This window comes from Eurytemora carolleeae, unplaced genomic scaffold (assembly GCF_000591075.1).
Source record: "Eurytemora carolleeae unplaced genomic scaffold, Eaff_2.0 scaffold33, whole genome shotgun sequence".
NCBI lineage: Eukaryota > Metazoa > Arthropoda > Copepoda > Calanoida > Temoridae > Eurytemora > Eurytemora carolleeae.
In genome coordinates this window covers 121,685-134,600 of record NW_019396220.1, presented here as the reverse complement: position 1 = coordinate 134,600, position 12,916 = coordinate 121,685, and the positions used below count along the sequence as shown (strand labels likewise).

The following is a 12,916-nucleotide window of genomic DNA, read 5'->3' as shown; positions in this document are numbered from 1 at the left end:
TAAACGAGGTGGGGAAAGCAGACAGCCATATGCCACAACATTGTTCTCTTCCATGCCACATATTAGCCTTTTTGTCTTTCGGCAGCCATAGGGTCTTCCATGCCACAGCATTTGAGTCTTCCGGCAGTTATTACGTTTTTAAATAATTGCATTGAATTTGCATTGAAATTGTGATTTTCAACATTTATCATTTAAAACGTAATGACTGCTGGAAGACTCAGATGCTGTGACATGGAAGACCAAATGGTTGTGGCTCATGGCTGCCGGAGGACAAAAAAGATAATATGTGATATGGAAGGAGAAAATGTCATGGCTTATGGCTCCATACCTTCCCCCGCTCGCTAAACAAGCTGTATTTTTCAATATAAACATTAAATAAAGTTCTTTTACTATCAGGAGGATATAGGCACACTTGCAGAGTCAGTATGCGCTGTGTAATGCAGTTATTATGTACGTTGTTTATCATTGTATCTACACTCAACATTGGGGTAAAACAATTCAAATTTTAGTTTTAATTAGGGTTTTCAGTCGTAATTACGCGTAACACTTTCTTTCACTAACGGAGGAGATTACGCGAAATTACGTGCTAATTACGTATACAAAAGAAAGTCTAGTTTCGTGTAATTAAGCCGTAATTCCGCGAAATTAATTACTTAGTGCGAAACCATTCCGGAATTAGTAAAGTACATATTAATTCTCAAAAATTAATATAGCGGGAAATTAAGTTTAAGGATATGTGCGATACAATTTAAATTTAAATACTTTCAAATTGATTTAAAATTTGTTTATGGTGATGAACCAAACCTTTAGAGAAAAAAGTAGATGTTAGTTCCACATTTTATTGAAAATATATTTTGGTCTAGATTGTTCCTTGTCAGTTCCAACGTTATAATAACAATCAAATCGATGTTAAAAACCACAAGAAAATAAACAAGCAAAAAAGATTATTTAAAGAAAAATTTAAATGGGCTGTCAAATGGACAAAAGGGAAACGAACTCTGATCATGAGATGGAAAAAAAGATAATTTGCAAATATTTACTTTTGAAAAAATGTTTTAAGACAATTAATATTTGTTGAGATTGTTTCTGTCGAATGAAGATTGAAAACAAACTAATTTATATGTATAAACATCCTAAGTGGTGGTGGGGGAAGGGGGTCGATCTAATTAACGAACTTTAACGTAAATCTGGAGGGGGGGGCGGCTTGTCTAAGGAGGGGTATTTAAACCTTTTAAAAAATTGGAAATAAAAAATACTCTTTTTTTAAAAAAATACTGATTTACAGTATACAATTTATAAATGAGATCAGTCATGTATTTAGATGAGATATTTAAAGTAAATTTCTCACAGGGTCCCAAACCTTCTCTAGTACACTAACTTTTAGATGGTAGAGTTCATGTCCAGGAAGGTTAAAATGTTCTCCTGTAGGCTGGTTTGTATCGAGGTTTCGCTAATTAGGCGTAATTATTGGAACTTTTCGCGCAATTATTTTTGTAGAAATTACGCGAAATTTTGGCGTAATTTCACGAAATCGAAGTTTCGCTAATTACGCGTAATTATTAAAAAAATTCGCGAAATAACGTTGTAGAAATTACGCCGTAATTTAGCGTAATTGAAGTTTCACCAATTACGCGAAATCCTGCGAAATAACAGGAAATGAAAATTATTTCGCGTAACTGCACGTAATTTCGCGTAAGTAAATAATCTATTACGCTGGAAACCCTAGTTTTACCATCAAAGGGCTCTAGCCAGCTCTATCTATCTTCTCCACTCCCTTTCTGCCCATGGGAGCCTGTAGTTTCTACCTAGGGACAACAAGAAAGTAATGATTACTGTAACCCACCATCCTTTGTTCAAATCCGGACACGAGGTCTGACAAATATAAGAACGATGAACTCCGAGAATGTTAGATGGAAAGTTTCATGGAGTAACCCGGATATTGCAACAAACGACAAATCGCACCCGTCCTTATCTTGGGTACTGGAACAAGTTCAAATAGGGGGAAACTATGAGGGAGGGAGGTAATCATACAAGCCTTAAACGAACATGGGAAGATGACTATCACTGAGGAGAAGATGAAGCTGCAGGAGGAGTTGGCCTTGGTGACTTACATGAGCTTGGTGATGGAACAAAGGATGGAGATAGTAAAACTGCTTGGCATTAATGCAAACATTAATAAAACTTGCTCTGATTGCAGAAACACTGGACAAGAAAGAAGATTTTCCTGGATGATATTTTATCAAGAAAAAGAAAATGTGATTCTCCAAATAAATAATCATGAACGAAGAAAACAGTGAATATTCAATTCTTCATGTTGCAGAAGTTGAATACAAGAATGTAAACCTCATTTGAAACCATGGGCACCAACCTGCTTATCCAAGAATAAATACCTGTCCTGAGTCAAGATAAACCAGAGCATTAAAAGATATTTAAAATTCTTAAAGCCATAAATGAAACAATGATATGTGGAATCCAAACTCTTCTAGTCCCAGAGCTAGGGGCTTGAGAACACATTAACATTTGTCTTTGTTCAGGCAGAGTTACGACTCTGATATCTGGAAACAGCTGAACCCAATCCAGATTGACTGATGGTTCGACCGCAGTGGCGGACGTCTGTGGATTTGTATCTGTGGATCTGTACCTGTGGATTTGTATCTGTGGATCTGTATCTGTGGATCTGTATCTGTGGATCTGTACCTGTGGAAACTTTTGGCATCACCCGGAAACAAATCCAGCCAAAAGTCTAAAAAATGTTGAATATTTACTAGTTTTAATATTCACTAAATCTTGATCAAAGAATGAAAGAGTCAAAAACTTACACTAGGCTCAGCCATTTCTAATTAAAGAAATATTTAGAATGGTCAGCAGGGAAAAGGGGACTACGTCAAACAGTCTCTGATTGCCAGGCCCAGACAGTTGGCAGGTAAACATTTATACAATCATTTTAAATAGAAAATATGATTATTTGATATTTGCATATATCTTGTTTATCAGAATAATTTTATCCTATACAGGATGATTGCTGCCAACTCTGTTTTTGATTCTTTCTGGATGAATGGGGAAAGATTTCAACTACAGCTATAGCAACTGAAGATTGTCTACAAACAAATGCACAAAGTTTATTTCGAAAAAAATATTCATTTTTTGTAATTATAATCTTATAAAACTAATATGATTTATTTTTCAGTTTTCCACCACTTCGGATGTTGTAAGAAGAATATGCTCAATAAATGCTAAATACAGCGTTGACTTTAAAATGTGCGTGTGTAATAAGTCTAGAAATTCCAGAGCGCTTCCTGCATTGCGCTAAAAATGTTATAAAATGCACCATTAAAGGGGAGTTCCGTCCAGAAGAACAATAAATAAAGATATTAATAAATAAACCATGATATACTCACTTAATATGCTTTAATAAAAGGAATATATCGAAAATTGTATTATTACTAGTTTTGTGGGTCATATAATTATTTAATAATTATTATTATTCTTATTATTTGTAATGTTATTATTATTATTTTTAAATAGCATATAATTATATAAATAAACTATTCGCCCAAAGATGTCCCCGACGGTAAATTATTTTAAATAAAATATATCTTAATGGTAATCACGACGAGTCAATATTTTAAAATGGAATTTCTATTTAATGTTAAAATCGGTGAACAATTTCTTCTTTTAATCACATCATTTTCTGACAGTTTGTCTTCCCAAATTTACTTATTTTATTTAGCATTCAATTCTAAAGGACAATTTACATTTAACAACATTATTTAAAAATTTTATTTTATTCTATGAACAATGTACAAAAATATACACGAACACAGATTTGATGGAATACCTTTAAAACACAATTTTATTTCCGCTATAAAGGGACTACACGCGTAGTGTTTCAAGTGACCTTCCGATTTCCATGCCAATATGGCAATGCCCAATTCACAACGAATTCTCTACAAAAGTGACCTTTACGCATATGTATTTTAACTGCAGGGAAACATATAAAAATAATGAGAATTAAACCAATAAAATGAAAATACCTTCCCCACTATTGATCATATAAAGGTTTCAAGTGTACCGTTGTGAATCAGGCATTGCCATCTTTCCATGAAGGAACACTTGAAATTACGTTTACATCCCTTAAAGATTATGCCTATTTGATTCTCATGAGATGGACAATCCACAAATCTTAAACATGATTGAATCTGATGTTAAGACCTCATTTTCAACCACATCTTCAACCATTAAAGGGACTAAAAGCGTACTTTTAAGTGAATCTTCATTCATAACACAATTCGCATACACAATTTAAAACGGCGTCCTGTAAACCTTTGTCTGATCACCGATGACAAAGTAATCCTTGTGTTTATCTAAAAGAAATTGTATTCAAATTACCACAAAACTGCAGACTGTACGCTAGCATAAAGTGTAAACTGGACACAGCTGACAAAAAATAGTTTTCGAGAACCCTGAATAATTCATGTCCAACGCGATTTTAAAAAAATTGAATGAAAGTTTATATTTTCTGTAGCTTCTAAAAATTAAACATTAATATTTTTTAACAAAAAGCTTGATCAGTCAAAGGTTCAACTGGTACTGATCAGTCAAAGGTTTAACTGGTACTGATCAGTCAAAGGTTTAACTGGTACTGGTCAGTCAAAGGTTTAACTTGTACTGATCAGTCAAAGGTTTAACTGGTACTGATCAGTCAAAGGTTCAACTGGTACTTATCAGTCAAAGGTTTAACTGGTACTGATCAGTCAAAGGTTTAACTGGTACTTTCAGTCAAAGGTTCAACTGGTACTGATCAGTCAAAGGTTTAACTGGTACAGATCAGTCAAAGGTTCAACTGGTACTGATCAGTCAAAGGTTTTACTTAACAAATATAAGGTCACTTAAACAAACGCCAACAGTCCTTTAAATAGACATTGCTCGTATTTTTAATTTTAGTTTTATTGAATTTACTTGTGTCGCGTAGTACAGTACAGTACAGATGTATTATAATTTTAGCTTTAAAATCATACTGACAAATTTTATTAAGTTTATTCCAATATAGCCGGCTAGGACATGCCTTGCTGTCCTAGGCACGATCCCTGGACAGTGGACTTGTCTAGCTGCTTAGGTACAATCAGGATGGAGGGGTTGGATGTTGGAGTCGGTGATGCAAAATCTTCCACTGAAAAATTAAAAATACCAAAGTTATTTTAAAAAATATTATTGATCAAAATAATTTATTTGTTAAATTACAGAGTGTAAGTTAATACCCTATTAAAGAGATTGTTTCCTTAATACACATAATACTAAAATTTTAAATGTATGGAATATATCTAAGCCAAACTCAAACTCAAAGATATCTCCGACGGCCGTTCATTTCCTATTAATTTCTTATAAAAATATTTCCGAAATAATGATAAAATATTTTTACCCGATTTCTAAAATTCCATCACAGCATGTTTTATTAGGCAGCGAACTTAAAAAGCAAAAATTATCAAAATCATTCCATGAGGAGCATCATTGAATTGGAAGATATGCCCAGGTGTATTTTTAATTTAATAAATTAGAGTTTTATGTGTAATTTCATATAGTTGAACAGTCCCTTCAAGGAGTATTTATAAAATATTAAATCCCAACATTTTGCAACCTGATGGTATAAACCTTTGATTTTTCCATCTTAACTATTTGTAAAAACAGAATAATCGTTGAAAAAGCCAATGGTCCACAACATTTGGTTGCCAACGTAAAAAAAAATCAAAAATTTGTACAGGCGAGTTTTGAATTTCATTACCTGCACTCCCCTTTCTCCATGTATTCTCTCCTCCATTTAACTGAACAGGACTGGTTCCTTGTCAGGCATTCTCCCTGAACATTTCATTCTTACATTATTTACAGTTTAGGGTGCAAGCGATCCAGAAAGCTGTGGAATAAGGAAACGACTTTTTGGCTCAATTTATTATTCTAAAACTGAAAACTTCATTTGTAAAATACAGCTTCAGTTACACAGCACGATTGTAACATATAAAATAAAATGGAGCAAGGCAAATCAATTAATTGTTTTCAATTCTAGGGATAGTAATGTCCTATGTTCATGAAACACAACAAGATCGCTTAAAGGGAATGACCGGCAATGTATAATGTATGGTATAGTTAAACTGAGAAGATAGTATTGTGCAGAAATTTTTTAGGATTCATTTGAGACATGAAACGTTTGAATAATGTATAATTACTGAGTTTGAGCGCAAAGTCGACGTTCAAAGCCATCCATTAGGGTGGTAACGTTTTAAGAATCGATTTTTTTAAAATTATTAAATAAAGATGACAAAAAAATGTAAAACAAATCTACAGTAAACTAATTTGATGTTTAGGAACATATTTTTCAATAGACATTTTCTCAATAAATCAATGTTAGAATCAATTATATCTTTTGCTTCATTATTAACTTTCTTATTCTTTATGAATTTGTTCGCGGATTTCTTAAAATTTCTTCAAATGTCGCTTTTTCAATAAAAACTTTAGGAAATCTATTGAAAATGTTAAAGAACAATGAGACATTACAGAAACCAATATCTGAATAAGACTACTTATTTTCGATGATAACAGTTAATTTGTATATTCTCAACCTGTTTCTAAACAACTATATAGTTTACTGTAGAATGTTAACCAAATCTCTAAATCATCTATCTAAAATAAACAATTTCTATCAAGATTTTAAAGATTGAATTTGCGGAACAAATATCCAACGTAATAACGTCTCATGGGTCTCAAATTATTCCTAAAAAATTTCTCCATAATAGTACATTCTCACATTGCCGGTCACTCCCTTTAACTGTCGTCTTCCTCTTCCACAGTATTGATTTTTAAATGTTACATGATAATTTATTAAATAGAATTTATGTATTTTTATTCGATCGTTTCTGTAGAAATAAAATTAAATAATCTAAAACTATGTACGGGAATCAAATCTTAATTCTGACGCTCTAGTTTAAAAGATTTAAAAGTAAAATAGATAGAGACGGGGGGATTTATTCTATGATTGCATTATTGTTTGAATTCTTTTCTTTAAATCCGTAGGCATTTTCAGTCATAATTTTTTTTTTGCTAATTTTCCCTCTTGTTATTTTACGGCGAATTTAAAAATGAATAAACAATTATTTCGATTAAAGTCAACATCAACAATCATGTAAACTTGTAAGGAAAGGTGAAGATTAAAAAACTTGATTAGAAAGCTAATCCTTGGATTTACCGGTTTATAGAAGATTCTGGAACCAACATGACAAAACCCTTTTCTTCTACAGATACCTTCATCTACCTTTAATAATGAAAATGATAATAATAATTATATTAATAATAGCAATATTTATAATATTAATAATAATAATAATAGTAAAAGTAATAATTAAAATTATAATATATATAATAATATAATAATATAATATGATATATAAAAAGAATAATAACAATTATATTTTAGGTCACCTGAGAAATGTAGTTAACAATACCGCATTCCTTAACCTGAAAAACAAAACGTGAACAAAATTATTCAGAATAACAAAAACTGCTAATTAAGCTTTCAGTTCTCTGAAATCATAAAAACGTATAAAACAAAAGTAGAGAATGAATGAAGAAAATGTGTGTGGGTGGAGCATTTACTATTAAGATGATTGAAAAGAATTATGATTGTCAGGATTACGAAAAGTCTGTCTAAAGAGCTTAGAGATTCTGAGTACATAAATATTAAAGAAAAAAAGAATTAGAAATTCGCTATTAGTTTAATAAAATTGAAATGATAATACAAGAAGGGAGTTTTTTTCCCCCGGCAAAGGAATTGAGTATTTGCCGAAAACTTAAATTTTGTAATAAATATATCTTTGCAATCTGATGGTGTAAATCTTTAATATTTTAAACTTAGATTATTTGTACTAACAGAATTTATAGTTTGAAATATCTAAGGTCTACGACAATGGGTTTCAAAGATATAACGAACATGAAGTCAGAGTTTGTGACAAAGACTCAATTCCTTTGCTGTTTAAAATGAAAATAAACAAAAAAATTAGATTTTTCAAAATTCTTTGAAATGGGACGATCTTTTAAATTATCCCAATAAAAAATAAAGAAAATAACATCCCACCTAAAAGCAGAAAAAAAAACTTTTTGGGACAAAAGAATCTAGGTTTAGTCTTGTATGCAGACCTGAACCGACTAATCTTGCTTTCATATGCCAATTACACTTGCCATTATAATTTATAACACATGCCATTATTACTTTTTTCATAAGTAACACTTGCCATAGTAACTTTTGTCATCATTTTCTCATTTTTACAAAGTAGAGGTCCATCTTGTTTTCTTTTAAAAATGCGCAAAATGTCTGTTCAGAAGTGAAGTATTGTAAATGTACGATGTAAGTTGAAATTAAAATTAATTTCTGTTAATACCTGTTTGGGTGTGTTTGCTCCAAGCCATGGGTTTGGCGTAGTATTATCTTGTAAGCCCAGAGATCTGGAGGCTGTGAGCTCTACCCTGTCCAGATTATCTTGGTTCAATCTTGAATAGGAGGAATTTACTTCGGCTTTTTGGACAATACTCTGGAGTTCTTGGTTTAATCTTGAATATGACGGGTTTAGTTCATCTTCTTGGTCCCTATTCTGGAGATCTTGGTTTAATCTTGAATATGACGGGTTTAGTTCATCTTCTTGAACCCTACTCTGGAGATCTTGGTTCAATCTTGAATATGACGGGTTTAGTTCATCTTCTTGAACCCTACTCTGGAGATCTTGGTTCAATCTTGAATAGGACGGGTATAGTTCATCTTCTTGAACCCTAGTCTGGAGATCTTGGTTCAATCTTGAATAGGACGGGTATAGTTCATCTTCTTGAACCCTACTCTGGAGATCTTGGTTCAATCTTGAATAGGACTGGTTTAGTTCATCTTCTTGGTCCCTATTCTGGAGATCTNAATTAACCGTCATCAATCCCTTTGAGAGTTTTAAATTAGGAGAAAGTTCAGGAGAAGTTTCCAGATTTTTCTGTTTCCATCCTTGAGCATTTAAAACCTGAGATAGAGGTTGTGAGTGGATCAAAGATGAATTCAAAGTTTTATGGGATTTAAGAAGTTGATTTTTTAATTGGTTTAAAGCTGATTGGTGTTGTTTTGATATGGTTTGATAAAGATGACTTGGGTTCGGTATCATTTCAGGCCTGTTTGGTGTAGTTTTTGCAACAGTAGGGATATTTACTGGCTGGTTGGGTTCACTTTGGACAAAGTTTTGTTTGGAATTGATCCAGTTTGGTATTATTTGTGGCATATCTGGGAGGGCATTGTTGGGAATTGGATATTCGTATACTGTTGGTGGTATGTTTGACTGCCATATGGGTTTGGTGTTTGGGGAATAAGAAATCGAGTTTGACGCGCCTGGATTGCTTGGTAACATATATTTTGGTGTGAGGTTGACTTGTGTGGGGTTGTTAGATGGCGGGTTGTTTGGGGGATTATTTGGGTAACTTAGTGTGTCCACCAGGCTTTGTAGGGTTTGAATAAGATTTTGTTTTGTTCTTGAAAGATTTGAATTAGTTTGAAACTTGTTTGGTTTGGCATGAAACATGTCTTGTGAGGAGTGGGAATAGGTTTGAGTTTGGTGTAGCTTGTCTGCTACGTTTGGAGTTCGATATCGTTCAGTCCCTGGCTTCCATTTCTCAGCTAACTAATAACAAACAAATTGTTAATATTTTCACATTCTTCATTAGCATGGTTGTGGATTTTTCAGAAACAAATACAATTGCCCATTTCGAACAAAATGATATGGTTAAAAATATACATAAAGCTGCACTATCATTGAAAATATCATATTCATTCACGATTTCACAAATTTAATATTTACACAATATATAATCATAAAGGCGAAAGGAGGAATTATCTCCTTTGTTGAAATTTATTCATTAATTCTATCGAAAGCAATATCAACATCTTTTCCATTACACATAAATAGATATATAGATATAAATAAATATATAAACAGGGCCGGCCTGGCTAAAAAGCTAAAAAAATGGAATTTGCATTGTTTTAGAAAACACTCTAAAATTGTTTGCATGGTTAATGTTTTAGAATTTTTATATGTAATATTTATCATATTTGTTTTATAAGGAAGTTGTTTTATTTATAAAAATTATAAAGTGCATCTGTTTTGACAAGCTGATATCTACACCTACTTGAAATTCAACTGAATTAGATTTTTCTTTTGCAATGTACGCAGGAAGATTCAGGTTGCCCAGTTAGGCTTAGTTAAAGTAAATACAAGATTAAGTAGAAACTAGTTAAAACTACTGATAGAGAGAAACACATATGGGTCGAAATGAAGAGACAAAGAAAAGAGTGAAATAGAAAGAAAGTATAGAAAAATCAAGGGTATGAGAAGGATTACTCAGGAAACCTGAGAATGAGAAGGATAACTCAGTAAACCTGAGAATGAGAAGGATTACTCAGGAAACCTGAGAATGAAAAGGATAACTCAGCAAACATGAGAATGAAAAGGAAAATTCAGTAAACATGTGAATGAGAAGGATAACTCAGAAAACCTGAGAATGAGAAGGATATCTCAGAAAACCTGAGAATGAGAAGGATAACTCAGTAAACCTGAGAAAAAGAAGGAAAACTGAGTAAACTTGAGAATAAGAAGGAAAACTCAGTAAACCTGAGAATGAGAAGGATATCTCAGAAAACCTGAGAATGGGAAGGATATCTCAGTAAACCTGAGAATGAGAAGGAAAATTCAGTAAACATGAGAATGAGAAGGATAACTCAGTAAACCTGAAAAAAAGAAGGAAAACTGAGTAAACTTGAGAATAAGAAGGAAAACTCAGTAAACCTGAGAATGAGAAGGATATCTCAGAAAACCTGAGAATGGAAAGGATATCTCAGTAAACCTGAGAATGAGAAGGATAACTCAGTAAACCTGAGAATGGGAAGGATATCTCAGTAAACCTGAGAATGAGTAGGATAATAGAATGAGAAGGATAACTCAGTAAACATGAGAATGAGAAGGATAATTCAGTAAACCTGAAAATGAGAAGGATAACTCAGTAAACCTGAGAATGAGAAGTATAACTCAGAAAACCTGAGAATGAGAAGGAAAACTCAGTAAACCTGAGAATGAGAAGGATAACTCAGTAAACCCGAGAATGAGAAGGAAAACTCAGTAACCTGAGAATGAGAAGGATAACTTAGTAAACCTGAGAATGAGAAGGATATCTCAGTAAACCTGAGAATGAGAATGATAACTCAGTAAACCTTAGAATAAGAAGGATATCTCAGAAAACCTGAGAATGAGAAGGACACCTCAGAAAACCTGAGAATGCGAAGGGTAACTAAGTAAACTTGAGAATGAGAAGGATATCTCAGTAAACCTAAGAATGAGAAGGATAACTCAGTAAATCCGAGAATGAGAATGATAACTCAATAAACCTGAGAATGAGAAGGATATCTCAATAAACCTGAGAATGAAAAGAATATCTCAGTAAACCTGAGAATGAGAAGGATATCTCAGTAAACCTGAGAATGAGAAGGATATCTCTGTGAACCTGAGAATGAGAATGATAACTCAGTAAACCTGAGAATGAGAATGAAAACTCAGTAAACCTGAGAATGAGAATGATAACTCAGTAAACCTGAGAATGAGAATGATAACTCAGGAAACCTGAGAATGAGAAGGATATCTCAGTAAACCTAAGAATGAGAAGGATAGCACAGTAAACCTGAGAATGGGAAGGATAACTCAGAAAACCTGAGAATGAGAAGGATATCTCAGTAAACCTGAGAATGAGAATGATAACTGAGTAAACCTGAGAATGAGAATGATAACTCAGTAAACCTGAGAATGAGAAGGATATCTCAGTAAACCTGAGAATGAGAAAGATAACTCAGAAAACCTGAGAATGTAAAGCATAACTCAATGAACCTGAGAATGAGAAGGAAAACTCAGTAAACCTGAGAATGAGAAGGATACCTCAGTAAACCTGAGAATGAGAAGGATACGTCAGTGAACCTGAGAATGAGAAGGATATCTCAGTGAACCTTTGAATGAGAAGGATAACTTAGTAAACCTGAAAATGAAAAGCATAACTCAATGAGCCTGAGAATGAGAAGGATAACTCAGTGAACCTAAGAATGAGAAGGATAACTCAGTGATCTTGAGAATGAGAAGGATAACTCAGAAAACCTGAGAATGAGAAGGATATCTCAGTAAACCTGAGAATGAGAAGGATATCTCAGTAAACCTGAGAATGAGAATGATAACTCAGTAAACCTTAGAATGAGAAGGATATCTCAGTAAACCTGAGAATGAGAATGATAACTCAGTAAACCTTAGAATGAGAAGGATATCTCAGTAAACCTTAGAATGAGAAGGATATCTCAGTAAACCTGAGAATGAGAATGATAACTCAGTAAACCTGAGAATGAGTAGGATAACTCAGTAGACCTTAGAATGAGAAGGATAACTCAGTAAACCTGAGAATGAGAAGGATAATTCAGTAAACCTGAGAATGAGAATGATAACTCAGTAAACCTGAGAATGAGAAGGAAAACTCAGTAAACCTGAGAATGATAAGGATATCTCAGTAAACCTGAGAATGAGAATGATAACTCAGTAAAACCGGAGAAGGACAACTTTATAAACCCCTGCTGAGAAGAACAAAAAATTAAAGATCCAACAAAAAAAGAGGGAAAAAAGAACAATGAGAAGAAAAGAAAGAGAACAAGAAAAAAGTAAAAAAAGAACAAAAGAAAAAAAGAGATCTAGAAAGAGGAACAAAAATCATAGCTCCAAAAAACGAAGAAAAAAAACGTTGGCATCTCAGTAATGTACACTTTACAGTCAGCCGGAGAATGAGAAATGGAACGAGAAATGGTATAATATTAACAAGAACTGATAAG

General features: G+C 33.0%; 1 protein-coding gene and 2 long non-coding RNA genes across 5 annotated transcripts; 1 reads left to right on the top strand and 2 right to left on the bottom strand.

Moving 5' to 3' along the window:
• Nucleotides 1-414: 414 nt before the first annotated feature.
• Nucleotides 415-3,427, top strand: LOC111698530 (uncharacterized). The gene is made up of 3 exons (XR_002764551.1): nucleotides 415-488; nucleotides 2,857-2,923; nucleotides 3,015-3,427. It is a non-coding gene; the product is annotated as an uncharacterized LOC111698530 (long non-coding RNA).
• Nucleotides 3,428-4,972: 1,545 nt separating this feature from the next.
• Nucleotides 4,973-8,957, bottom strand: LOC111698496 (uncharacterized). Its single transcript, XM_023468850.1, has 5 exons — nucleotides 8,424-8,957; nucleotides 7,468-7,503; nucleotides 7,235-7,300; nucleotides 5,780-5,853; nucleotides 4,973-5,170 (listed from the first exon to the last, which is right to left on the bottom strand). Exons 1-5 carry the CDS (start codon nucleotides 8,955-8,957, stop codon nucleotides 5,113-5,115), a joined length of 768 nt encoding a protein of 255 aa, XP_023324618.1. The 3' UTR covers nucleotides 4,973-5,112.
• Nucleotides 8,958-8,970: 13 nt separating this feature from the next.
• On the bottom strand, nucleotides 8,971-12,916 carry LOC111698524 (uncharacterized). 3 transcript variants are annotated; one of them, XR_002764550.1, is made up of 3 exons: nucleotides 12,849-12,916; nucleotides 10,195-10,262; nucleotides 8,971-9,689 (listed from the first exon to the last, which is right to left on the bottom strand). It is a non-coding gene; the product is annotated as an uncharacterized LOC111698524 (long non-coding RNA). The 3 variants fall into 3 exon arrangements; XR_002764549.1 differs by having other exon boundaries at nucleotides 12,856-12,907; XR_002764548.1 differs by having other exon boundaries at nucleotides 10,195-10,295; nucleotides 12,856-12,888.